The 13046-nt window shown below is 43.8% G+C and overlaps 2 protein-coding genes across 2 annotated transcripts; both read right to left on the reverse strand.

The window, feature by feature from the left end:
- Positions 1–2158: 2158 nt before the first annotated feature.
- LOC111879146 (uncharacterized) lies at positions 2159–2491 on the reverse strand. The gene has a single exon (XM_023875613.1). It carries the CDS (start codon positions 2489–2491, stop codon positions 2159–2161), a length of 333 nt encoding a protein of 110 aa, XP_023731381.1.
- A 4416-nt stretch (positions 2492–6907) lies between these two features.
- Positions 6908–7495, reverse strand: LOC128132773 (early nodulin-75-like). The gene has a single exon (XM_052769719.1). It carries the CDS (start codon positions 7493–7495, stop codon positions 6908–6910), a length of 588 nt encoding a protein of 195 aa, XP_052625679.1.
- Positions 7496–13046: the final 5551 nt, after the last annotated feature.

Below are 13046 nucleotides of genomic sequence, written 5' to 3' on the forward strand. Positions count from 1 at the left end.
ATGTGGAGCTCCTGAGTTCTATGGGGCTAAGGACCCCATCGCTAGCCGAAATTGGATCGATGACATGGAGAATGCTCCACAGACAAGTTTTTTCCCTGAGGGGGAAAAGGTGGGATTTACATCTTGCCTGCTGAGGGATCGAGAATGAGACTGGTAGGAGGAGGTTATCCGAGTTGTAGGGTCAGCGGAAGTGGCAATCATGACCTGGTAGAATTTTGTTCAAAAGTTCTAGAGGGAGTTTGCACCAGCTATTGAGGTGCACCTGCTAGCAAGGAAGTTCCGGGACCTTCACCAGACTACTGAGACCGTGGCAGAGATTACCGCCAAATTCAGGGAGAGGGCTTTATTGGTCCCGCAGTACGCTATAGATGAGAAGATACGGAAGAAAATATACCATGACATGTTGAGAGAGGATATATATCATGGAGTTCGTGAGCTTTTCTGGGTGCAATACCATGAATGATATGATCGAGAAGGCCTATGAGTGGAAGATTTAGTTGAAGCTTCATACGAAGCGGAAGCCAGAGTAGGTACAGACTGTTGTGGTCCAGGATAAGAGGCCCAAGACTTCTGATGCTCGCACCAGAGGCAATCAAGGTCGGGGCTATTGCGGAAAATGTGGTAAGCCTCACAGTGGGTCATGCCGAGCGGTGGGTTTAGGTTGTTATAATTGTGTCCAATCGGGCCACATGAGTAGGGACTGCCCCATGAGTGCTGTGATTTTCTTTCATTATAATCAGACCGACCATAAAAAGGCCGATTGTTTGAGATTGTCAGGGGGAGTAATAGCAGCGCCTGTGTCATCCACGTTGAGAATTACCGATGGTAGCCAGGGTAAGACGGAGGCTCCTATAGTAAAGAGCATGTCATTTCAGCTGACCACAAATGAGGCTCGTGCAGCGTCAGATGTGGTCATGGGATTTGGTGTCGGAATCGGGCTTTAACAGTTTTTCGACGAGGTGATAATGGTGGCAGTGGTTGGCTGTTCTCGGGATTAAAAGGGATGGGGGTTAGTGGGAATTAGATGGGGGGAAGGCTGGAGAGGGAGCGTCGGCGAAACAAGCAGCGATGAGGCGGTTGTTGGCGATCTGCGATTTACTGGCGACGAGGGGGGGTAAAAAGATGGTGGTTGTGGAGGGTTAGGTGTCGTCGTTGGGTTGTGCGGAAGCGACAATCGGTGGCTACGACATGCTGTTTGGAATTTGCAGGTGGCAGCGGCGGTAGCGGAGATCAGCGGCAGATGGTCGGAGGAGGCAGTAGCGCTGCGTCGGCGGAAGTTCTTTGGCTGTTTGCTGCAAACGGGAGGGATAAGGGGGGAAGGGGGATCCGACGGGTTGAAGGAGTGGTATAAGGTGGGTTAAAATGGAACGGGTTGGGTTATCGGGTCGAAAGTTGGGTCGGTTCCGGGTAATGAGCGGTTATGGAGTGGGCTACCAGGTGGGCATTTCCTTTGTGGGTGATATTGGCTGGCCGTGAAAAAGGAAGGGTTAGCTTTTGCCTTGGCCGCGCAGGAAGCTGTGAGGGTGGGGGTTCAACCGCATGCAACAATCAGAGAGCCCCCCATGTTGGGGTAATTTGGAACTCAGAATCTGCGCGGCTGGGGGTCGGCCGCGCAACAGCTGCGCGGGGACCTGTGCAGATTTCAAATTTTTGGCATTTTTCAAACTTCACAAAAACCATTGCTAGACTTCCAAATGATTATTTTTAGACCAACTTCAAGCTTAGAAACACCTAAAACTTCAAGTAGAGATTATTTATTAACAACACATTTATTTAACGTCTTTGCCAAGACTTAGCCCCGCTTCCTTCGACCTTCGTAATTTGGGTTTTCCAATGTGACATTGTCGAATTCTCCCTTGTCAAAGCCTTCATAAAATGGTTTCAAGCAGTGCCCATTCACTTTGAATATTTGATTTGTTTCCAAACTCTTAATTTCAACCGCACCGTGATCAAACACTTTTATAACAATAAAAGGTTCGTGCCATCGAGATCGCAACTTTCCCGGGAATAGCTTTAAGTGTGAATGACAAAGAAGAACTTTTCGGCCCAGAATAAAATGTTTACGAGGGATTTGCTTGTCATGAAACTCTTTTGTCTTATCTTTGCAGATGCTTGCATTTTCGTAAGACTCATTCCTTAACTCCTCGATTTCTTGAAGTTACATCTTTCGGTGCTTCCCGGTTTCTTCGATATTGAAGTTACACTTTTTAACCGCCCAATATGCTTTGTATTCCAATTCCACCGGTAAATGACAAGACTTTCCATAGACAAGGCAGAAGGGAGACATGCCGATTAGGGTTTTATAGGCGGTCTGATACGCCCACAATGCATCTTCTAAGTTCAAGCTCCAATCTTTCCGTGTGGTGTTGACCGTCTTTTCAAGAATTTGTTTGACTTCTTGATTTGACACTTTGGCTTGGCCATTTATTTGTGGATGATAAGCGGTTGATATCTGGTGTGTGACACCATATCTCTTCATCATGGCTTCCATCATTTTATTGAAAAAAATGAGTGCCTCTATCACTCACCAAAGCTCTCGGTACACCATATCTTGCGAAAATGTTTGACTTCAAGAAGTCAATTACAGTTTTAGAATCATAATGCCTTGTAGCCTTTGCTTCCACCCACTTTGATATGTAATCAACCTCCAAGAGTATATAAGTGTAACTGAAAGAAACGGGGAATGGGCCCATGACGTCGATTCCCCATACATCAAAGATCTCACAAATGAGGATAGGGTTTTGAATCATTTCGTGCCTCATGGATACGGTTCCCGTTCTTTGACATCTATTACAACTCTTGCATAATGGATAGGCATCTCTTGACATTGTTGGCCAATAGAGTCCACATTCGAGCACTTTTCGCACGGTTTTGTTTTGACCAAAATGTCCTCTGCATGCATACTCATGGAAAAACTTCAAAATTGATTCAACCTCGTTTTGATGAACACATCTTCGTATTAGTTGATCCGGACAATGTTTCCAAGGATAGGCGTCATCCCACACGTCGTATTTGGAATCGCTCTTCAATTTGGCGTTTTGGTACTTGGTAAACGTGTGAGGAATTTCTTTAGTAACCAAGTAATTCATAATATGTGCATACCATGGATGGTGTTTGAAATGTAGAAGAGGTGCACATCCGGGAATTCATCAAGGATAGAAGATGAGGAGTTACCAATATTCAACCGACTTAAGTGGTCCGCAACTAGGTTTTCGGCACCACTTTTGTCGTTTATCTCAAGATCGAATTCTTGTAAAAGAAGAATCCACCGAATCAACCGTGGCCTGACATCTTTCTTGGTCATGAGGTACTTCAATGCGGCATGATCGGATTTTGTCCCGAGAAGGTATTGCCGGAATTTCTCCAAGGCAAATACAATGGCTAGAAGTTCCTTCTCGGTGGTGGAGTAGTTGGCTTGAGCATTATCCAAGGTTTTAGAGGCATAGTAGACGACATGTGATGCTCTGCCCTCCTTTTGACATAAGACCGCTCCAATGGTAAAATTAATTGCATCTTTCATAATTTCAAAAGGAAGCTCCCAATTTGGAGGTTGGATTATTGGAGCGGAGGTGAGCAAGTCTTTGAGTTTCTCAAAGGCTTCTTGGCATGCAACATTGAAGTCAAAATCAACATATTTTTGGAGAAGGAGGCACATCGGTCGCGTAATCTTCGAGAAATCTTTGATAAATCCTCTACAGAATCTTGCATGGCCCAAGAAAGATCTTACTTCTCTAACACATGTTGGGTAAGGAAGGGTTTGTATGACATCAATTTTTTGGCTTTATCAACTTCAATTCCCTTCTTGGAGACGATGTGTCCCAAGATGATGCCTTGATTGACCATAAAGTGACACATCTCAAAGTTTAACACCAAATTCTTCTCAATGCACCTTTTCAAGATCTTCTTAAGGTTATCTAAGCATTCATCAAACGAATTGCCATACACTGTGAATTCGTCCATGAACACTTCAATTATATTCTCAACATACTCGGAGAAAATGCTCACCATGCATCTTTGGAATGTGGAGGGGCATTGCATAATCCAAATGGCATCCGCTTGTAGGAAAACGTGCCAAAGGGGCATGTGAAGGTCATCTTGTCTTGATCTTCTGGGGCAACGAGTATTTGATGAAAACCTGAGTATCCATCGAGGCAACAATAATACGATTTTCCTGCCAATCTCTCGAGCATTTGGTCGATGAAAGGAAGAGGAAAATGATCCTTTTGTGTGCTTGAATTTAACTTTCTATAATCAATGCACACCCTCCATCCATTTTGAACTCGAGTGGGTACCATTACTCCTTTGTTTTTCTCAACAACCGTGATTCCCATTTTCTTGGGAACCACTTGCACCGGACTAACCCATTTGGAGTCGGAAATCAGGTAAATCATGTCCACATCAAGTCGCTTGGTTATCTATTTCTTGACAACTTCCATGATGGGAGGATTTAATTGTCTTTGAGCTTCCCTACTAGGCTTACAATCATCTTCCATGAGTATCTTGTGAGTGCATACATTACGGCTTATCCCCTTAATGTCCGCTATTGTCCACCCCATGGCCTCTTTATGATCTTTCAAGACTTTAATCAATTGGTTTTCTTCAAAGTCTTTCAATTGAGAATATATGATCACTGGTAGAGTTTCATCTTGACCTAGATAAGCATATTTCAAATGGCTCGGTAAGACTTTCAATTCAAGTGTGGGTGGGTGGATTATGGAAGGGGGCATTTTGTTTGGAAAATGAGATAAGGCAACTTGGTAAACATTCTTTTTTGTGGAATTGTTAACTTCTAAAGTTTTCACAATCTCTTCAACTTCGGAATCCAATGTATACATATCCACTGTTTTCTTCAAACTTTCACCATCAAGACTCATGTTGAGCACAATCTTCAAAAGATCCCCATTTGATAACTCGAATAATTCTTCGGTGATTGGCTCAATCACATCAACCCGATACAATGGAGAAATGTTGCTAGGATGTCTCAATGCTTCAAAGATGTTGAAGTGAATGGTTTCTCCATCAAACTCCATGGTGATCTTCTCATTATGGACATCAATAATCGTGTGGGCGGCATTCAAGAAGGGTCTTCCAAGAAGGATCATAGATGACTTGGAAGGGGTCTTCTCTTCAAGTTCAATGACATAGAAGTCCGAGGGAAATACTAGTTGATTGACTTGAACTAGTACATCCTCCAACACGCCTCTTGGAAATACACTTGACTTGTCCGCTAATTGAATGACGACTCCGATTTCTTCCAAAGTTCCAACATTGAGAGATTGAAAATCCGAATATGGCATGACATTGATTGAGCCTCCAAGGTCTAACATGGCACTTTCAACATGTAAATCACCAATGGTACAAGGGATAGCAAACATTCCCGGGTCTATGCATTTTGGTGGAAGCTTCTTTTGAATAACTGCGGACACATTTGCATTGACTTGAATCTTTTCATTTGCCTTAAACTTTCTCTTGTTGGTGCACAAATCCTTAAGAAATTTGGCATAGTGTTGAATTTGCTTTATGGCATCCAATAGTGAAATGTTTATTTGAACTTTGTGGAAAGTCTCAAGAAATTCCTTCTCTTCCTCTTGTTTCTTTGAAGGAGCCAACCGAGATGGGAAAGGTGGTGGTATGACCAATGGCTTGATGTTCTTGTTGGAAGAGTCGGGTTGATCATTGGTTGGCATAATCGGGTCCTTTGGAGTAGCTTCAACCTTCGGAGGCTCAACAACAAAAACCTCATCTTTTTCTTCTCTTGAAACTCTTTTGGGGTTGCTTTCTCCAAGGGTTTTCCCAATTCTTAAGGTTATTGAAATCACATTGGGGTTCTTCTCGGTTTGAGATGGAAGTTTACCCCTTTGTTCCATCTTTTTGAGAGCAGTGGCCAAGTCTCCAATTTGTGCTTGAATGTTGGAGAAAGTGTTCTTGGTCTCCTGTTGAAATTGGGTTTGGCTTTGATCAAGAGAAGTGATGAGTTATTGAAGGCTCATTTGATGGTTACCACTTGATCGGCCTTGTTGTGGAGGTTGTTGGTAATTTGGAGGGTTATAAGAAGTTTGTGGATATGGAGGTTTTTGGGAAGGATATTGTAGATGTTGGGGTCTTATCAAAATGTTTGGTGGATTTTGCTTTGGTGGGTATAGCTTGTTTGGGTTATTCCTCCAATTTAGGTTGGAATATTGTTGAAATCCCATTGGTCTTGGTTGACCTTTATATCCTCCCATTGCATTCACATTTTCCAGTTCACTTCCAAGAGTGGGACACTTATCCGTATAATGGCATGTCATTGCACAAATACCACACACCATCAATTGTTGACCACTTCCCACCACCATTTGACTTAGCACATTAGTCAAATCCAAGAGCTTTGATTCCAAGTGTTGGGTGTTTCTAACTTCACCAACCACTTGTGGATAATTTCTCTTCATTTCATTTCGATTTCCAAAGTTCCTTTGATTTTGAGAAATGGTTCCAAAAAGTGATCTTATCTCTTGAGGTGTCTTGTTGATGATGTCACCACCACTTGAAGCATCAATCATCCTTCGATCTTTTTCATTCATACCCTCATAAAATTTTTGAAGTAGTTGTTCGGGTATGTTGTGTTGAGGGCAACTTGTACACAAGTTGTTGGATCGCTCCCAAAATTCATGAAAAGTCTCATTCTCCCCTTGACGAATCCCAAAATGTCACTTCTTTGACTTGATATCCGGGAGGTGGGATAGAACTTACAATTGAAGGCTTTGAGTAACTCTTCCCATGTGTGAATAGATCCCAGTGGTATGTTGAATAACCACTCTCTAGCTTTATGTTCCAAGGTGATCGCGAAGGCGGTTAACTTGAAGTCATCCAATGTTACATGTTCGGGCAACATGCTAACACATATCATATGAAAGGATTTCAAATTCTTTTAAGGATCTTCTTTATCCAAACCATGGAACTTGGTTAGTTGATGTATGAAACTTGACTTCAATTCAATTCCTCGGCGATTTGCGGGATAAACAATACCAAGGGGTATGTGAGTAACATCCGTCTCCATCATTTGTCTAAATGTCAACTCTAGAGGGGGATTGGGTGGAAAGGGGTGATTGGGATATTGTTGCATGTAATTGGGTGGTTGTTGGTAAGGTGGATATGGGTATTTTTGGGGATTGTAGATTGGTGGTGGATAAGGTTGGTAGTTAGGGTATTCGTTGTAAGGAGGTTGTTGTTGTGGGTACATCGGATTTTGGTACATTGGAGGTTGTTGGTAAGTAGGTTGATTTGGGTAATGTACTTTTTGAAATTGAAAAGCATTGTTTTGACGTTGGTTGTTTTGGTGGAAGTGTTGGTTTTGTGGTTGTGGTGGTTGATAATTGGGTTGGTTTTGAGGAGGGGATTGGTTCCAAGGTGGCATATCAATGAGAGGTTCTTGTTGTTGTCTTGGTTGTTGGGGTGGGGTATTGGCATCTTGATTATTTGGGTTTGGGTTAGGATTATGAAGTGGAGTGTGATTCATGGCTATGTAGTTTTCAAATGGAATCTCTTCAAAGGAATGACCAACAATTAGAGAACTCCGTTCGGTGTCGGTATCACTTGAAGTATGAACTTGATCTTCTATGTTGATTAGTGGAGAAGAGGAAGAAGCTTGAACGAGTTGTTGTTGCTTTTCTTGTTTTGCTAACTTTTTCAACATTTTTGCTTCTTTTTCAATTTCCAGATTGTAAAGTAGTTCACCGGTTCTTGTGGACATAGGCATAAACAATCAAATAACAATAACCAAATTCCCCGACAACGGCGCCAAAACTTGGTGGGATGTCAAGTCCACCAAGAAAATTACACCCTTTGTTTGTAAATAAAACGTAATATAATGGTAAAAGGGGTACCGATCCTCGGGGAAATGGTTGTATTCAAATACCAATGCATTCTAAAAGAACTAGTTTAAATAAACTAATTAACTAAATTTAAACTAAAAAGGGGGGTGTTATGATTTCTTGAAAACTAGAAGACTTGAATAACTAAAAGCTTGGAATTAAGCAAGATAGTGAGATGCTCAAATATCAGAGAGAGTTGGTTAACTAAGGCAATTCAACATAATGAACATTTGTGTGTTTATCATTAGGATTCAACATGAAGCTTATCATTCATCCCAAATTAGTTATAGCAATCATGAAGCATGATATGCCAAGATTCCTCTTAGGTAGTATGCAGGTTGGGGAAGCCCACAACACACCTTCTTAATCAAGATCAAGGGTTTAATTGAAGCAATTGAACCCAAGAAGTTAATTAGCCTTAAGAAAGAAGGAATCTCCAATTCCTAGAGGATGTCAATGCTTATACAACCATAAAGGAGCTATGATTCATAAACTAGAGATGATTTTTACCACCATAAATCCCTTGTTCTAAGTTAATTCAATGATTTAATGGAAAACCAAATAAATAAACTAAAAATAGCTCATTCAAGTGCCAAACTCATGATCAAAGCATCAAATAAGCATAAAAAATATGAACTAGAATAAAAAACATGAGATAACTGATAATCAAACATGAATCCTTCAAAAATCCACAAACATCTAAAGGTTTTACCCAAAGTTAACCAAAATAGAGAGTTTAGCCACTCATGGCAATAGAACAACAATCACAAAAGTCTAATTGCATAAAGAAACTACCAATAACTTGGAAAGATGAAAACAAATGAGTCTTTAGCTTCAAAATCGCCTTCTTCAGCTCTTTAATGGTGTAAAATTGAGATTATGGCTGCTAGATCTGATCCCCAAGGTTATGGTGTGCCAAACGACCCAAACGCCCAAATTGGGCAGTTGTACGGGTACCTGTGAGACGAAAATTCCACCCACACAAGTGTTGCTGTAATGCTATTGGCTCCTCATTCTTCCACTCCACCCTTCCACTACCAAAGGCTCCTTTGGTCCCCTCCATATCCATGTGATTTAAACCAACCAATCATCATTTAGCTTCAAAAATGGATGCTCCAAGCCCAAATTAATTATCCATGTGTAACAACGTAAATTTCAAAACAATTTTTCGCATTTTAGAAAAACACAAATCATTTATTATTCATGAAAACATTAATGTTTTTAACTCAATCCATGCTACATAAAATTCCCAAGATCTGATAACATAAAATCTCGTCTGTGTACTGATCAAGCCGGCGCCTTCCCACGGTCATCACTAGTACCTGAAACAAATAACACCAACATTGTAAGCACAAAGCTTAGTGAGTTCCCCAAAATACCACACATAACACATATTAGCCACTCGAGGCTATAACTCTGTGGGTCCATGGATCCTACTCTGTGAACCCTCTGGTTCTAACTCTGTGAACCTTCCGGTTCCAACTCTATAAACATGCACAGCATAAATCACATAGAAATAATGCAGTACAACACGTAACATACATAGCATACAAATACTCTGTCACATAACTTTGGTTACCTACTCAAGGTAAAGTATAGTGAGAAGACTCACCTCGTGTATCTCGCTAACTCGCAAATCCCGGAAATCACTCGCGCTCGATCCCCCGAGCTATAATCCTCCTATAACACAATATATCTCTAATTAACACTTTCACAACTAAGGCTGACTACCCCTATCAAGTCAACACTGGTCAACTCTAGTCAACGATCAACCTTAACCGGACTCGGCGAGTGCACTAGAGCGACTCGGCAAATCTATACGTGTTCACTGACTCCCTAGGATCCTCTCTTGACACGTCGAGTATTTCCCCAACTCGACGAGTTCCACCTGGCATGAATCGCAGGGCCACCACGACTCAACTCACTAAGTCTCAAGAACAACTCGGCGAGTTCAGGCTCGACTCAGCCCCCATAATGACTCTCCCTGACTCACTGGGTCAACCCCCAACCCGGCGAGTCCACTCGCTGAACACTTGACGTGAAACGCCGACCCAACTCGCCGAGTCTCAAGAACAACTCGGCGAGTTCATGCCATGCACAAACTCTATTGACCTTCTGAGGTCAGATCTGCTTTCCCAAACCATAGATCTAGCCTCCCCAAGCATGAATGTCACGTAAAGTTTGGAACTTGATGCTTGCATAACCCTTACAAGGCATCAAAAGATGATTTGGTCCCAAAAATGACCACCTAGGTCTAATAACTCCATAATATCTCCATAATATCCCAAAAAGCCCCAAGGGTTAAGGTCTATGGACCTCTTTGAGTCCAGATCCAAGGCACAAACTCGAAGAGGGACCAATTGCTTCACATAATCATTCCTCAAAGGGGTTATAAAACCCTAACTCTAAAGATCAACCCTAAAGCTGAAGGAGATTCGAACCATTACCTTAAAATGAAGCCTCTGGACTCTGGATCTGCTAGAATCTCACCTCCTCCTTGCTCTTGCCACCTTCTTCTTGCTAAACAAGGAATACAAAGGCCCAAAAGTGACTTCTTCTCTCCCAAAATGAATTAGCTCTCTTAGGGCTCTCTCAAGGGACTGGTAGCCGCAATGGGAGGCTATAAGTGCCCTTGAATAGGCTCCAAACCCGGGGATTTAGGGTTTCATTAAACAGCATGGACTCGCCGAGTCCATTCCTTGGACTCGCCGAGTCCATCCACGAACCCGCGTCCAAAACCGCGATCCTACTCGGCGAGTATGAGCTCCAACTCGTCGAGTCCCCTCACAAAACACCAAAAATATAAGAATGAATAATACCTGGGAATCCGGGCTATTACAATTCTCCCCCACTAGAACTAGACTTCGTCCTCGAAGTCTCGCTCTGCAAATAACTCCGGATGCTGCTCGCGCATCTCTCGCTCTAGCTCCCAAGTCATCTCGAACCGCTTCCGATGCTGCCACTTAACAAAAACCAAGGGTACCTCCTTGTTCCTCAGAACCTTGATTTTCCGATCTCTGATTGCCACTGGTCCCTCAGCATAATTCAGGTTCGCATCCACCTGAATATCCTCTAATGGAACCACTGCCGACTCATCGGCTATACACTTCCGCAACTGCGACACATGGAAAGTGTCGTGAATCTGCCCCAACTCTGCTGGCAAATCCAAACGATATGCTACTCGGCCTACCCTCGCGATCACTCGGAATGGACCAATATATCGGGGCCCCAACTTGCCCCTCTTCCTGAATCGAATCACTCCTTTCCAAGGAGAGACCTTCAGGAGTACAAGGTCGCCGACCTGAAACTCAAGCTCGGACCGGCGCCTGTCTGCATAACTCTTATGACGACTCTGAGCGGTCAACGACCTCTGCCTGACCTGCTGGATCTGCTCTGTTGTCTGAAGCACGATCTCTGTACTGCCCATCATGCGCTGTCCAACCTCTCCCCAACAAATGGGGGCCTGCACCTCCTCCCATACAACAGCTCAAAGGGTGGCATAGCAATGCTCGAATGATGGCTGTTGTTGTAGGAAAACTCTGCCAAGGGCAAGTACGTATCCCAACTTCCCCCGAAATCCAATACACATGCTCGAAGCATGTCCTCGAGCGTCTGAATTGTCCACTCACTCTGCCCGTCCATCTGGGGGTGATATGCGGTACTAAAATGCAGCCTAGTACCCAACTCCTCATGAAACTTCTTCCAGAATCTGGAAGTGAAACGTACATCCCGGTCTGAGACAATCGAGATCGGCACCCCATGCCAAGATACCACTTCCCTCACGTACATCTCTGCTAACTTCTCTGCGGAAGAAATCTCGCTGATGGCAAGGAAGTGAGCGCTCTTCGTCAACCTATCCACAATCACCCAAATTGCATCAACTCCCCTAGCAGTCCTTTGCAATTTGGTGATAAAATCCATGGTGATCTGTTCCCACTTCCATTCGGGAACCTCCAATGGCTGCAACTTACCATGCGGTCTCTAGTGCTCGGCCTTAACCCTACGGCAGGTCAAGCACCTCTCAACAAACCACGCAACATCCCTCTTCATACAGGGCCACCAATACTCTTTCCTCAGGCCCAAAAACATCTTAGTGGCCCCCGGATGGATCGAAAATTTCGACCGATGAGCCTCCTGCTTCAAAATGGTATGTGTTCCTCCCACAAACGGCACCTAGATACACCCCTGGAATGTCATAAGCCCCCGACCATCGGTAACGAACTTTGAAATCAATCCAACAACTCGCTCTTTCTTCTGCATCTCGGGTTGCACAGCCTCGACATGTGCCCCACGAATGGCGTCCCACACTGGAGCTATCACGGTCAATCTCAAACATACATCCCGCAGTGGGGTGCTCTCCGCCCTGCGGCTCAGTGCATCGGCTACCACATTAGCCTTGCCTGGGTGGTACAGGATCTCACAATCATAATCCTTGACCACATCCAACCACCTTCTCTGACGCATATTTAGGTTGGGCTGATCCATCAAATACTTCAAACTCTTATGGTCCGTGTATATCGTACACCGAACCCCATACAAGTAGTGACGCCAAATCTTGAGGGTGAACACCACTGCCCCCAACTCTAGATCATGGATGGGATATCTCATCTCATGAGGCTTCAGCTGCCTTGATGCATATGCTATCACATGCCCTCTCTGCATCAGCACCGCTCCCAACCCCAAAATCAATGCATCACAGTATACCACAAAGTCCTCCATCCCTTCCGGGAGGGCTAACACCGGGGCTTCACATAACCTTTGGCGAAGTGTCTCAAAGGAGGCCTGCTGCTCGGGGCCCCATGAAAAAGCGATACCCTTCCGGGTCAACCTGGTGAGTGGCACCGCGATCTTGGAGAAGTCCCTGATAAATCTCCGATAATAACCTGCCAACCCTAGGAAACTCCTGATCTCGGAGGGTGACCTCGGCACCTCCCAACTCATCACCGCCTCAACTTTGGCCGGGTCGACCAATATCCCTTTCTAGTTAACGAGATGACCCAGGAACTGGACCTCTCGCAACCAGAAATCACACTTGGAGAACTTGGCATAAAGCCTCTCCGACCTCAGAACTCCGAGGATCTCCCTTAAATGCTCCTCATGCTGCTCTCTAGATCTCGAATATACCAAAATATCATCGATGAATACAATCACTGACCGATCCAGCATCGGCCTACACACTCAGTTCATGAGATCCAT

Source organism: Lactuca sativa, chromosome 3, assembly GCF_002870075.4.
Source record: "Lactuca sativa cultivar Salinas chromosome 3, Lsat_Salinas_v11, whole genome shotgun sequence".
Taxonomy (NCBI): Eukaryota; Viridiplantae; Streptophyta; class Magnoliopsida; order Asterales; family Asteraceae; genus Lactuca; species Lactuca sativa.